The 14,078-nt window shown below is 46.7% G+C and overlaps 1 protein-coding gene across 1 annotated transcript in view; it reads right to left on the bottom strand.

Moving 5' to 3' along the window:
- SMARCC1 (SWI/SNF related BAF chromatin remodeling complex subunit C1) overlaps window positions 1–14,078 on the bottom strand; it is a gene marked incomplete in the record, with an annotated part of 43,857 nt that overhangs the window by 5,192 nt on the left and 24,587 nt on the right. Inside the window, 6 exon segments of the mRNA XM_077493589.1 lie at window positions 1,182–1,572; window positions 7,724–7,858; window positions 8,373–8,521; window positions 9,127–9,247; window positions 9,333–9,403; window positions 13,784–13,816. Coding sequence (XP_077349715.1) covers window positions 1,182–1,572; window positions 7,724–7,858; window positions 8,373–8,521; window positions 9,127–9,247; window positions 9,333–9,403; window positions 13,784–13,816 — 900 coding nt within the window.

Raw genomic sequence — 14,078 nt, 5'->3', positions numbered from 1 at the left:
TGACCCAGCCTTTTAGCACCCCGAGTGCCACCCCCACCAACCTCATAATTACCCTGAGTGCCCATCCCTAACCGGACCGGCTTTATTACCCAGATTGCTCACCCCCACTGACCTCGGCCTTATAGTAACCCTGAGTGCCCACCACCAAGGACTGCGGCCTTATTGTTGCCCACCACCCCCACTGACCTAATCGTTCCCACCTCGGCCTCATCGTTCCCCAGACTGCCCACCCCCACAGACCTCGGCCTTATCGTGCCCCCAGTGCCCACCCCACTGACCTCATTGTTCCCCCAAGTGCCCACCACCACTGACCTCGGCCTTATAGTAACCATGAGTGTCCATCCCACTGACTGGGCCTTATATTCCCCCTGAGTGCATGACCATATGTATGCATGTCTGTCTGTTGACGTCCGCCCGGGGTCACTCTGCACCCGTATTTGTAAATAGTTTGTCTATGGAAAGGAGGAAGATGGATCACCGCCACCAGTGCAGACACCACCAATATCATTCATACACCTACACACTACGTTTTACCTTTTATGAAAGACATATTAAAAAACAAAAAAAAACCCACACAACACTAAGCAGGACTCCCAGCAAACCCAATTATGGAGCAGTTTTACATGCCAAGGGCCTTATATTTCTGCCCATCCAGTCCAGAGATTTGCACAGCTCTGCTACACAATACAAGCCCTGCCTGTCACAATACAAGCCCTGCCTGTCAGAGCAGCCAAAACCGATTTCTCTCTGTTGCAGTTCAGTAAGACCTCAAGGTCTTGTCGGTCCCCCAGCCTGTGACTGGACAGTAAAAAAGGAGGAGAAGCAGCAGAGTAATAAGCTTATCTCTCTGCTCTACCCTCCCATCAGCGTGTTCCTCACATTGCAGCACACCTCTGTATATTCTTTATCTGGATCACAACTCCTAACATATAACCTTCCCGCTTGTTTGTGTCTGCCATGAACAGAGCATGCTCAGCTACAACAGCACACAGAACCTCCAGCCCAATAGGATGAATCCTCTATTACCACCATACGCCATTCCACCAAGAACAGTCCAAAGTGAACACCGCTCCAGCCAAAGAGTGCTGTGAAGTTTAGCACACCGGTGGAGGAAAAAAAAATAAAAAAAATAAAAAAAAAGCCTCCCACTCTCCCCACCAATCACAAACATTCTGACTTACCACTCCCCTGCCAACGGCCAGAATACATGCCTGGTTGTGGCGGATGGGCAGGTGGCATCTGGTGGTGAGCGGCATAGGGAGGCGGCTGCTGTTGCTGAGTGTGAGCTATGATCCCACCTGGGTGGGGAGGAGCTGGGATGTGGCCCATACCGGGGGCTCCAGGGCCTGGCGATGGGTGCTGGGGGTTCTGCCCATGCTGCGGTTGCTGCAGGTTCTGCACGAGCTGCTGCTGTAGGTTCTGCCCGAGCTGCTGCTGTTGCTGCTGCTGCTGCAGGTTCTGTCCGTGCTGCTGCTGTTCCATCTGCTGGCGCGCCCTCATCTCCGCATACTTCAGCTGCTCCATGTGGAAGCTCTGGCGCTCAGTCAGGAGCTGCTGACGCTGCTGTTCCAGCTGGAAGGAAACAGAAGAAAATTGATAAGAAAATTATTATACGCTTTGCTAATTAAAGGGCATTAAGTGCTTATATGCTAAAGTTAGGTTTCACCCCCCCTCCAGAACAGGTCCGCTTGCTGGAATGACATTGTAGAAAGAGGATACTGGAAGAAACTGTTCTGTGGATTCTTGGAGTGTCTTGAAGAACAGCTTCCCAGCCCTGTCCTCAAGTACCCCCCAACAGGACATGTTTGCGGATTTTCCTTTATCTTGCACAAGTTCTTTAAAATTAGAGTCACTGGCTCGGTATTTTGGACAGCTACTTTAGGAAATTTCCAAATCATGGCCCGTTGTGGGTACTAGAGCAGTGGTCATCAACCCTGTCCTCAGGGCCCACCAAAAGGCCAGGTTTGCAAGATAACTGAAATACATGACAGGTGATATCATTTGCTGCTCAGTGATTGCAGTATTCTGGTCTGCATTTCCGCAAAGTAATACAGAAAACCTGGCCTGTTAGTGGGCCCTGAGGACAGGGTTGATGGCCACTGTACTAAAGGACCGAGGTTGAGAACCAGTGTTGTAGATCTAGGAAACGTAGCAATCTGTTCTACAACGAGGCATTTAGGAATCCGATCAGTTTAATGGTGTTCCAAGAAAACAGAAATTAACGTGTCTTTATAACCAAGATGCTCTGCTTAGGGGGTATTGATAAATTTATACATACATATACACACACATAAAAATTATTATATATATATATATATATATATATTTTTTTTTTTTTAAAGACCTATTGACCCCTGACCCCCCTTCATGACCAGAGCATTTTTTGATATTAAGCACTGCGCTACTTAAAGTGGCGATTGTGCAGTCATGCAACATTGTACCCAAATGAAAACACATTAGGCCCCTTTCACACATGCGGACATTATGTCCTTTTTTTCCATCCATCCGTTTGCGGATGAAATACGGACATACATGCATCCCTATGGGATAGCGGGTGTCTGCGGATGAATATCTGCAGACACCCGCTATTGTCCGATTCTGCAGACGGAGGAAAATCCTATTTTTCTATCCGTCTGCAGAGCGTATCGGATGAACACGGACAGACGGTCCGTGCTCATCCGATCCCCCATAGAGGAGAGCGGAGAGCCGACAGGGCGGTCCCAGCACAGTGTGCGGAGACCGCCCTGTCCGCCGCCGGCTCAGCGGGGATAACGGAGCGATCCCTGCTGAGCGAGCGGATCATCACTTATCCGCCCCGTGTGAAAGGGGCCTTAGGTTGTAAGCTCACAGGAGCAGGGCCCCCCCTAACCCTCTTGAAATTGGAGAGGGAGAGAGGGAGAGAGGGAGAGAGGGAGAGAGGGAGAAAGGGAGAGAGGGAGAAAGGGAGAGAGGGAGAAAGGGAGAGAGGGAGAGAGGGAGAGAGGGAGAGAGGGAGAGAGGGAGAGAGGGAGAGGAGTTTTTTTAAAGAATTCTGATGTACTGACAGACTAATCTGAGGCCCCAAAATGCCGGGACATTACAAATAACCCCCAAATTACTTTTTGACAGTCCGAGGTATTTAGTAAGAGGCATGGCAAATTTTTTGAAGTTGCATTTTTACAATTTCTTCAAGTCTTTACAAAAAAATAAAATTGAAATCATGCAGAACAGCGCCCTCATGTAACTGGTGTGGCAGTGATTAAGGAATACCAATTGGTGGCTGTAAGTTAAATTTTTTTCATCATAGTAGTTCAGCGTCACCATGGTGCAACCTGTATTACTCTGGGGGACGGATGATCAGGGAAGGTTTTTTTTTTTGGTACACCAAATGCCTTTACACTGGTGATCACTAATAGCAATATTTTGGACCATCCCGAATGGGCTTCACTCACAGCTTTGATTATTTTTGTGATGTGATGATTGGCCCACAGCTATCACATGGTACAGGGTGCTGCGATTTTCCCATAGCCATAACATTGTACCTGGGCCAATCACAGCAGTTACGAATGAAGCACATTCATAACAGTTGTGTTTACATTATAATGCGACCACTATCTGGTACAGAGATCCACCGTGTCGTCGCAGGAGCAGAGCCCCCCCCGCTAGCCAGTGAGGTACAAGATTGTACCTGCCACCTGCTTGCAGTATATTTACATGGCGTGGTCGGCAGGTGGTTAACATATAAAATGTTTGTATAGGGTGGTCTTACGTGGAGCTTAAAAATTAGATTTTTTGTACTCCATGTAAAATCCTTTTCTCTGGAGAGGATAGTCGTAGAGAGACCCCTTATCCTGCAGTACCTGGGTCCCACCAGCTGTGCAGTTAAAGCCAACAGGATGGAAAATTGGTCCTTGGGACAGAAGGTCTCGGCAGAGCAGTAGACGCCAGTGCGTTTGGTGATAAGCCAAACAAGAACGCAAACCAAACCCAGCGTGGCCAGTCCAGGAATAAGAGAACGGGAATGGCTTCCCGCTCTATTCTGTGTAGCAACCAGAGGGATGAGTTTCAGCAAGGGAAAGGGATTACCAATAGCAGGGAGCTACCAGCGCATCCGATGCCTCCATCCAGAGATCCCGAGACCTGGACACAAACTTGGGAACCTTCTGATAGATCCTGGGGAGGTGAAGAGATCCACACCTGGCATGCCCCAGCATTGACTTATTTGAAGAAGGACCTTCATGTGTAGGAGGCCATTCCCTATCCACCATGATAATCTGGCTGTGCCCTTCCATGAATGGAACGCCTCCTGCTGGACATGGCAGGTACACCAAGGATCTGACCATGATCGAAGGGTCTTTGTGTGCTCATCTCTCCACTTTATAATGGTTTAATTTTGTAGCGCTTCTCTTAATTACATTTCGAAAAACTCTCTCCATGAGCAGAGGCGGGCTGTCTGTATCCATCAACTACTACACCACAACAAACAAGGGCAATTCTAGAATGGACTCTGAAGCAGCAGAGTAAAATCTACTGCACAGATGTTATATAACAAATACATTAACGAACACCGACATTTATTCTCGTTAAGGAATGTAGCGAACGTGACCTTTCCTATACTGGCTCCACAATAAGCCGCGTTATCTGCACTGCGGGCAAGGTCACTCCGCAACTGAACCGACTCCAGACGTCAGTCATCCAAAACTGACCTGCAGGGTGGCGGGCACAACAAACATCAGGCGGGCGCCGCGCCTGCAGTTTGTCAGAAGCGATCAGACTGATGAGAGAATGACGGAGCGGGGCCCGACAGCTGATATACCCGGCACAGGGATAAAAATAGGGCACAGGGTGAAGAGACGGGCAAGGAGCATGTGGAGTGCACCGAGTCTGTGCGTCAGATGCAGACAGGTCCTCCTAAATGGAGGCTTCTCATCAGGAAGACACCTTGCCCATAATCAGAGCCTGGCTTACTGGAATGAAAAACGGACATGGCATGGTGTCCTCATTCCCCAACGTTGCGGTCACATGCTGCGCCACTTCTGAATTTCTTTGAGGGTGGGTCCTTCTTCAGGCGTCCACTTCACTGCCTGTGCATGGCAGGAACATCTTTCTAATGGCGGGTCCTCAAGATGCATGAGTGGCAGCGCCAGGGGACCGGCCAGCGTCCCACAGAGCTGGGTTAGTGGGCCCCACACCCAAAACCGGTTCCAGTCCAGAGTTTCTCCTTCTGACTACAGGAGGTCGGGTCTTCTTCAGGTGTCCATTCCGCTGCCTGCATGACAGCAACACTTCCTATTGGCTGTCTAACGGTGGGTCTTCAGAAAAATAAAAGTGGCATCTACAGGGGGACTAAAATCGGCACCTGCAGAGTCTGATTAGTGGTCCCAACCACCCAAAAATGGTGCTGGCAAAGAACCCAGACTTACCTGCTCCTTTTTGTTATCCGTTTTAAGTGCAAAACAAGAAAAATAAATAAAAATAAAAAACACCGTTAACCCTGCCAGAATGTGAACTAATAACCTAGCAAGAGAAGGCACATACATAAATTTGAGCTAGCTGTGCACCCCGTAACTGTAGTCAAAAAGGAAAAAGATACCCCACGGGGAATTCTCTTTTCCGATGTGGGCTAATAACTTCCTATACTCCATCAGTTACATTGCTCCCAGCTACCCTTGTTGACTACAATTCCCCCCGCATAACCGTGATAATGAGAATAGAATCAGGGCTCGACAAAACCCGGGCGCCAGGTTGCATTTGCCACTAGAATAGCGACCTGGCACCTGGGGTTATCCTGTCTCAGTGTACCCCCGGCGTGATCGCGTCGGGCCGCCGGTAATTGAGCCCCCGCCTTCCGTGATCCTAGGTTCCTTCTGGAATCTGGCGCCCTCTTGTGGTGGCCGTTAGAATGACAACCAGCAATGCTAATGGAGCTTCCCCTGCCTGCCTATCTCCTTCCCTTTACTCGGAACCCCTGAAATTTTTTAGTCCGCAGCCCCAAGGTATGATCGGTTCCAGCAACCATCGCCAGTGTCTGATTTACATGGTGCAGGAATACCTAGGGGCAAGGTCAGACTTGGACACCTTTCCCACCGAAAATCCTATTTTTTATTCTAACACCCTAGAGAATAAAATGGTGGTCGTTGCAATACTGTCTGTCACACCGTATTTGCACAACGGACTTAAAAAGCACACTTTTTGGGGAAACATTAATTTAATAATAATAAAAAAAAATAATAACAGTAAAGTTAGCCCAATTTTTTTTATATTGTGAAAGATAATGTTATGCCGAGTAAAACGATACCCAACATGTCACGCTTCAAAATTGCACCTGCTCATGGAATGGCGACAAACTTTTACCCTTTAAAATCTCCATAGGTGACGTTTAATAAATTCTACAGGTTGCACGTTTTGAGTTACAGAGGAGGTCTAGGGCTAAAATTATTGCTCTCACTCTACCGATTGCAGCGATACCTCACATGTGAAGCTTTCATATATGCGTTCGCTTCTGCACGCAAGCTTGACGGGACAGGGCGCGTTTAAAAGTTTTAAAATTAGAAGACTTTTTTTTTTTAGTTTTTTCACTGTTCTTTAAAAAAAAAAAAAAAAAAAAAAGTGCCGTAACTTTTATTCCCATTACAAGGAATGTAAAATCCCTTGTAATAGAAAAAAGCATGACAGGTCCTCATATGAGATCTGGGGGTCAGAGAGACCTCACATCTCATATTTACACTAAAATGCAATTTAAAAAAAATTTGTCATTTGAAAAAAAATAAAAATGTCCTCTAAACGCTATGGGCAATGACTTGGAGACAGGAGGGGACCATCTTCCCTCACTCGTCCCCATGTCAGGCCAGGGACAGGTCCAGATCGCCGTCACGGACCCCGGCTCCTAACTTTTTTAGCTGGCTCCTAGATTCCAAGCAATATTTGTCAACCCCTGGAATAGATGTTCTGTAGTCCTGTCCTAGGGTAACAACACTGCTCCTCCAGTACAGGGAGCACACTGTCACCCTACCAAAGGAAGAGCGGAAATAAAAAACGAAAACGCTGGAGAGAAGAGAACTAAATGGCAAGGATTCGTAACCTGCAATATTTTATATTTTTGTTTGTGGGATTAGATACACTTTGAGCGGTTCGATTTAAAACCCATTCACACCAAATGCAGTGGGATGCATTTTGAATGCATTCCCTCGACACAGACCGTCCACAATCCACGTTAGCCAATGAGCAGAGTTCACAAAGCTTCATTGATAAAGGAACCAACCCCCCCCCCCCCCCCCACACACTCACCTAAAGCTGCGGTCATGCGACATTGCAGTCCAGCATTTTCTCTTTTCTGCCGACACCAGGGGGCGTCCTTTAGGTGCCCACCTATTAGGTGACGCAGACACTTCCTATTGGCTGACCAGTGGCAGGGTATTCTCTGAATCCAGAAAGGTGAGTGATGTCAACACAAGGGGAGCGGCTGGCACATCTGTAGCACCAGATCAAAGTTCCCCCCCCCACACACTGGGATTCGGGGTGGATGAAAACACCAGGATGGTGTGCCAGGTAGATGGGGGGGGGGGGGGGGGGGGGGGGGAAGAGGTTATGTGTCCAGAGGGGTTTCAACACTTAACTTTCCACCTTTTACAAGGTAAAAACCTGGCTCCGGAGTCTGAGCCATGACAGCTCAGAATTCCCAGCATGCTCTGTAGAGAAAAAAAACCCCCCAACACTCCCATTGACCACCCCCCCTCCCCCTTACCGCTTCCTTTTCTCTGTCCATGATGGTTTCCAGCTCTTCGAAATGCCGCAGTTTAATCTCCAGTTTCTTCATCTGCGTTTCCACCAGAAGAGCCACCAGCGACTTGATCTTCCGCTCCTCCACGGCGGCCAGGTGCTGAGGATTGGGACAAAAATAAAAGACGTGATCACAAAATACACCCCGATAGCATATTCCAACAGGAGGCCGTGTTTATAATCAATTCCCAGGCAAGACAAAATTAGAGACTCACTTCCTGTACTAAGAGAACTATAAGAGCGCCATCTGCTGACCACCTGAAAATGCCCTTTACCTGGCTGCCACTGATTGGTGCATGCCAGCCTGGGAGGAGCGAGCGCTCCTAGATAGCATTTGCATTCAGACTGTCCCAGATGACGCTGGATGTCCTCCAGTGATGAAATGAGGCGACTCCGACTTGCACCACCCAACAATCATGCTCCCAGTGTGACCATCCCTGGTTAGTGGCAAGATGCCATCAAGCAGAGGGAGAGTAAATTTGTACACAATAAAAGCCATCCAGGGTGCTGGAACACGGGGTACCAACAAAAGCAGGAGATTGGTATGGTGGTGGGGTCCAACGTTGGAGATCCGTCGATCTCCAGCACCCCCCACGGTCAGCTCTTGTGCTCACCTTGGCTTTGGTGGCGGCGGAGGCGAGGGCAGCGGCAGCAGCCATTGCCACATTGGCTTCAGAGAGATCGTTTTCCATTTTCTTCTTAGCCGGGTCGATCTCTTTGGTGGACTCCAAACTCTCTTTAGATTCTTCCGTCTCCTCTTCAGCTGGAAAAAAATAAAATAAAATATACAATATTAAAAAAAAAAAAAAAAAAATAATGGATACTCAAGTCTATGAAAACCTAATCCCCCCCCCACCCCCCCAAAAAAAAACTAATTTCTAATGCAGAGAGCAACAAGGTGAGCTGGAACTATTAAAGGGAATGAATTCAATGCTTATGCAATTTATTTTGAGGATGAATTTCTTCGCAGTGCCTGCAGCTACAGTGGTCATTGACTGCTTGTTTTTACACTTTCACTGTGCTATGCAAATGCTTATATGTCCATCGCTTAGACACTGGCTCACTGTCCCTATAGCAGCTTCCAAAACTTGGTGGACTGGAGCGTACAGCTGGTCCTCAGGAGTTGCATCTTATGGTTCCAGGTCTCACCCTGGGATATTGCTGCAAAATAATTAAGCGAATGTCAAGAGAACCAGATTTTGCCATAAGAGAAACCCTGATCCAAAATGCATGGAGAAAACCCACCCCAGAACATCCAAAACTACAGGTCTAGGAGGGTCAAGCCCAGGACCCAGGTAACTCAAACACGTAATACGGCGTCGCCACCACGCCGCTGAAAGAACAAAGCACATTTATGAAGGACTATACCGGCTTTCTCCTCCGCTGCCGGCTCCGCCCCTTCCTCCTCCGGCTTCTTCTCTGGAGGTACTTCAGCTTTCTCGCCGCTCTCCGACTCCACTCCCTCCTTCTCGGTTTTCACCTCCGCCTGCTGAATGACAATTCAAAGTCAGTCAAAGATCAAAGAGACGGGGAGAAGCCCCACAATGTGGACACAAGGAGACCCAACGACTTACCTTCTCCGGCTGAGGAGGTTCTGGTGTCTCCGTCTCCATCTTCTCCACCTTCTCCTCTTCCGTGCTTTCAGCTTAAAAATGGGAAAAAGGAGAGATTTTAAACTTCAGGAATTTAAATTTTGACACCAAAACAATTGTGTGCATCGTCATTCCAAAAAGGAAAAAAAAACCTGCAGAATCAGAAATATGGTGTTGTGCATAGAAAGGCGTGCCTCCCCTCCCCCGTGCATTACAGACTCAATACATCATAATGGGACTTCCACCAGACATGCCATGCAAACTTAACTCTAGTTCTGAGAATAACACAAATATTGTCAGAGTGTGCTGCTTCAGTGTTTGTAGATCCTTTTGTCTGATGTTACTATGGGATACTGAAGTAGAATTACAAGCATTTGCCAGAGGCTTTTGACAAGGACATGAAGTTTATGCAAAGAGTCAAAATTTGCAGCGGTGACCTTTTCTTCAAGACCTCTGCCACTCCCTCCCCCGGCATGCTGTCAAACTTCTGGGCCACATCCTGACTGATGCCCCCCCCCCCCCCATTCTTCCATGATCAACGCTTAGGAGCTTGTTAGAATTTGTGAAAGTTTTTTTTGTTCACCCTTCTTCAGGATGGACCACAAAGGTCTCAATGGGATTAAGGTCTGGGGAGTTTCCTGGTCATGGACCCAAAAAAAAAGTCAATGTTTTGTCCCCCAAGCCACTTGGTTATGACTTTTGCCTTATGGCAAGGTGCTCCATCATGCTGGAGAAGGCCTTGTTCCTCACCAAACTGTTCATGGATGGTTGGGAGAAGTTGCTCTGAGGATTCTTCATTCATGTTTGGGGGGTTCTTCTCAGGCAAAAATTGAGTGGGCTCACTCCCTAGGCTAAGAACACCGCCATGAATAGTCTCAGGATGCATGATCCAGGAGTGATGGTAACGCTCATCTTTTCTTCTCTGGACAAGGTTTGCCCCCCAAACAACGGGAAACAGGGATTGAAAGAAAATTACTTTCCCCCCAGTCCTCAGCAGTCCAATCCCTAGGCCTTTTGCAGAACATCAGTCTGTCCCTGATGGTTTTTCCTGGAGCGAAGCGGCTTCTTTGCTGTCCATCTGGACACCAGGCCATCCTCCAAAAGTCTTCTCACTGCTGATGTCCTCACGCCTGCCTGCTGCCATTTCTGAGGAAGCTCTGCCCTGGTGGCAGGGCTGGACTGGGACAGAAATTTGGCCCTGGACTTCATCCAGACCGGCTCACTTACATTTTGAGTGGCCCATCAGCAGCCCCCATACATCAGAGTGGCCCATCAGCAGCCCCCATACATCAGAGTGGCCCATCAGCAGCCCCCATACATCAGAGTGGCCCATCAGCACTCCCTATACATCAGAGTGGCCCATCAGCAGCCCCCATACATCAGAGTGTCCCATCAGCACTCCCTATACATCAGAGTGGCCCATCAGCAGCCCCCATACATCAGAGTGGCCCACTGAGCCATCGGCCCACCGGGAAACTCCCGGTAGTCCCGATGGCCAGTACATGCTTGCCTGGTGGTCCCCCTGATCTCACACCCCCCCCTCCCTGCACTGGTGGTGCCCCAACCCTCAGCTGAAGCAACTGTAGCCATATTGCTTGCTGGACTTTCTTGGGTGCCCTGAAGCCTTCTTCACAAATGCAGTGGAAAGGTTTTATGGGACTAATTTCATTGGCATAGAGGGACTCTGCAATTTTAAATTGCATCTCATCTGACCACTCTTCATAACATTCTAGAGTGTATGCAAAATTACCATCATAAAAACTGAGGCAGCAGACTGACAATATTTGTCACTCAACATTTTTGGTCACGGGGTGATTATACACACACACACACACACACACACACACACACACACACACACACACACACGCGTATATAGTGGAATATTTGCGCTACCCCTAAAGAAAAAATGATGACACCCTGGTGCTGCAACTTAAATAGCATGAATACTCTGCTAATAATGTGTATAAAAAGAAAAAGTGCTCAACCAAATATATACAACTCCCTTAAAATATAAAAAGGGAAGGGTGATGCCAATATATTCCAACAATACACATGGAAAAAAAAAAAAAAAAAAAAAGTCCAAAACAAGGTGCTCCAATAGTGAACGATATTGCAGGACACTGAAGAAATCACTAGATGCTTCTTTCCAAATAGTGATACAAACGATGCCTCTTACCAGATTCGATGGATCTCAAACTCATCACAGGATCACTCAGATCAGTGATATTCCTTCACAGGTTCATCCAATACAGGGATCAATACGGTGAAGACGGTGGAATGTCCCCATGGCTGTTTGAATGTACTGTTAAGTCTTTTTTGGATGTTGGTGTCCAAGAAGTTTTTCAATAAATTTAACTGGAATACTGCACCACGAAGCCTCTCATTATTATACACGATTTATAGCGCAAACAGTTTATTCAGTGCTTTACAATGTATAGGGGGGGGGGGGGGGTGTAACGACACCACAATTACAGTTCAATACAAACAAAGGACAGGAGGGCCCTGCTCATACAGCTTACATTCTAAAAAGGAGGGGGTGGTGCTACAAAAGGTAATAGCTGCAGAGAATAATGATCTATCCCACTGTTGGAGATATCCTGGATAAGGATATCGTTGCAGCTACAAGACAACTAAACCGCTGGAGAGTTCTCTGTATTACAAAGGATCCCCGTATTGGATGAACCTGTGGAGGAATATCCCTGATCTGAGTGATCCTGTGATGAGCTTGTTCTCCATAATTTGAGATCCATCGAATCTGGTAAGAGGCGTTGTTTGTATCACCATTTCGAAAGATGCATCTAGTGATTTCTTCCGTGTCCTGCAATATCGTTCACTTTTGGAGCACCATGTTTTGGACTGTGTGTTTAATGTGCATTTTTATCACATATTAGCATCACCCTTCCCTTTTTATATTAAAGGGAGTTGTATATATTGTTTGGTTGAGCACTTTTTTTATACACATTAGCAGCGGAATATTCAGGCTACTTAAGTTGCAGCACCAGGGTGTCCATTTTTCTTTTGGGGGCAGCGCAGATAGAGATGTAGATCTAGATATCACACAGTCACACCTGTGTTTGTCAGATAAGGAATAACTTCACCCAGAAAATTGTTGCCATTACAAAAGGTCTTTGTTTTCTCACATTGTATCGGTATGACAAAAAAAAAAAAAAAAAAAAAATAAAAAGTGGAGACAAAGCCAAATCGGACACATTCCACGCAAAACTCCAAAAAATGGACTGGACAAAAAATTTAGCCCATTTTTTTTCGTCCAAAAGTTTTGATTACCTGTTTGTGTGTATTTAAGAAGATATATAGTTTGTTTTTTTAATCTATTAATCTAAATTATACACATACAAGTGAACCGATTGGAGGTTTGTTTTGTTAAATGTTTAAATGCAAGCAATTTTCTGTATCACTTAAGGCTGCTTACACATTGGAGCAGGCGGGCGTTGACGGTAAAATACTGCTAGTTTTAGCTGCGCTATCGGGCTGCTAGCGGGGCGCTTACAACCCATCTAGCAGCCGAGGAAGGGGGTTAAATAACGCACCCATGAAGCGCTAATGCCGAATCGCTTTGCAGGTGCTTCGGCAGCAGTGCCCATTCATTTTCAATGGGCAGGAGTGGTGGGGGAGCGGTGTACACCGACCCAAAGATGCTGCTTGCAGGACTTTTAACGTCCTGCCAGCGCATCGCCTCAGTAAAGCACTCGGGGCTTCCACAGACTGCAGGGGAGCAGTTTTGCGGGCGCAATTTTTAGCCCAAAAGCGCCTGGAAAAAAAAAAAAAAAAAAAAAAAACACGCCCCAGTGTGAAAGGGGTCTAACTGTTCATCTTGTATCACATCGGCCGCCGAAATTTCTAATTATCGGCATCGGCCAGAGAAAAACCCATATCGGTTGACCTCTACTCTGTATGCCACAAGGAGCATGGAGAGAAAAAAAAAAAAAATAAAAATAAAAAAAAAAAAAGCAGCAAAGAACCGTCTAAAGATTTGAGAACAAGAATTGTGGAAAGGCATGGACAAACTCAAGTTTACACAAGTCCATCTCCAGAGAGTACCATATTCCTGTGCCCAACACTGCCAAGAAGTGTACAGCCCGTGGCACTGGAGCCAATCTCCCTGGAGGTGGACCAAGGAGAAAAATCAAAAAAGATTGCAACCAAGGATTGTTGGAATGGTGGATTAAATGCAAAAAAAAAAAATAATAATAATAATAATAATAATAATAATAATAATAATAATAATAATAATAATAATATATAAAAGAAAACTTCTCCAGACAAATTCAAGCGGGCCTTCAGGCGCCGTGTACAAATTGTGTCCGCTCGCACTATATGCCACCAGCGGAATGAAAAGGAATGATATGATAGGAGATCCAGGAGGACCTCACTGCTGGGGGAAAAAAAAAAAAAAAAAAAAAAAAACTTACCTGGGGGAGCCGAAATCCTTTTGGGAGAATGTACTGTGGATAAAAGAAACAAAAAATTACAGCTTTTTGGTAAAGGCCATCATTCTACAGTTTTCAGAAAAAGAAATGAGGCCTTAAACCCTTCTGTGGGGCCACATTTGTGTACCCCCCTTTGTGCTGGGAGTGCGCCGCCATTGGATGAGATGTGGTGGATGTGGAGGCCATTGGAGGACAGGGACCTCATGGTCCAGTGGTGAGATGATTGGAGCTTTGTGACATGGGACATTATCCTGCTGGGAGGAGCCATCAGAAGATG

The sequence above is a fragment of the Lithobates pipiens genome, unplaced genomic scaffold (assembly GCF_037356315.1).
Source record: "Lithobates pipiens isolate NorthernLeopardFrog02 unplaced genomic scaffold, aLitPip1_a1.2 Scaffold_19, whole genome shotgun sequence".
In the NCBI taxonomy this organism is placed as follows: domain Eukaryota; kingdom Metazoa; phylum Chordata; class Amphibia; order Anura; family Ranidae; genus Lithobates; species Lithobates pipiens.
This window is presented reverse-complemented; position numbering and strand designations above follow the sequence as displayed.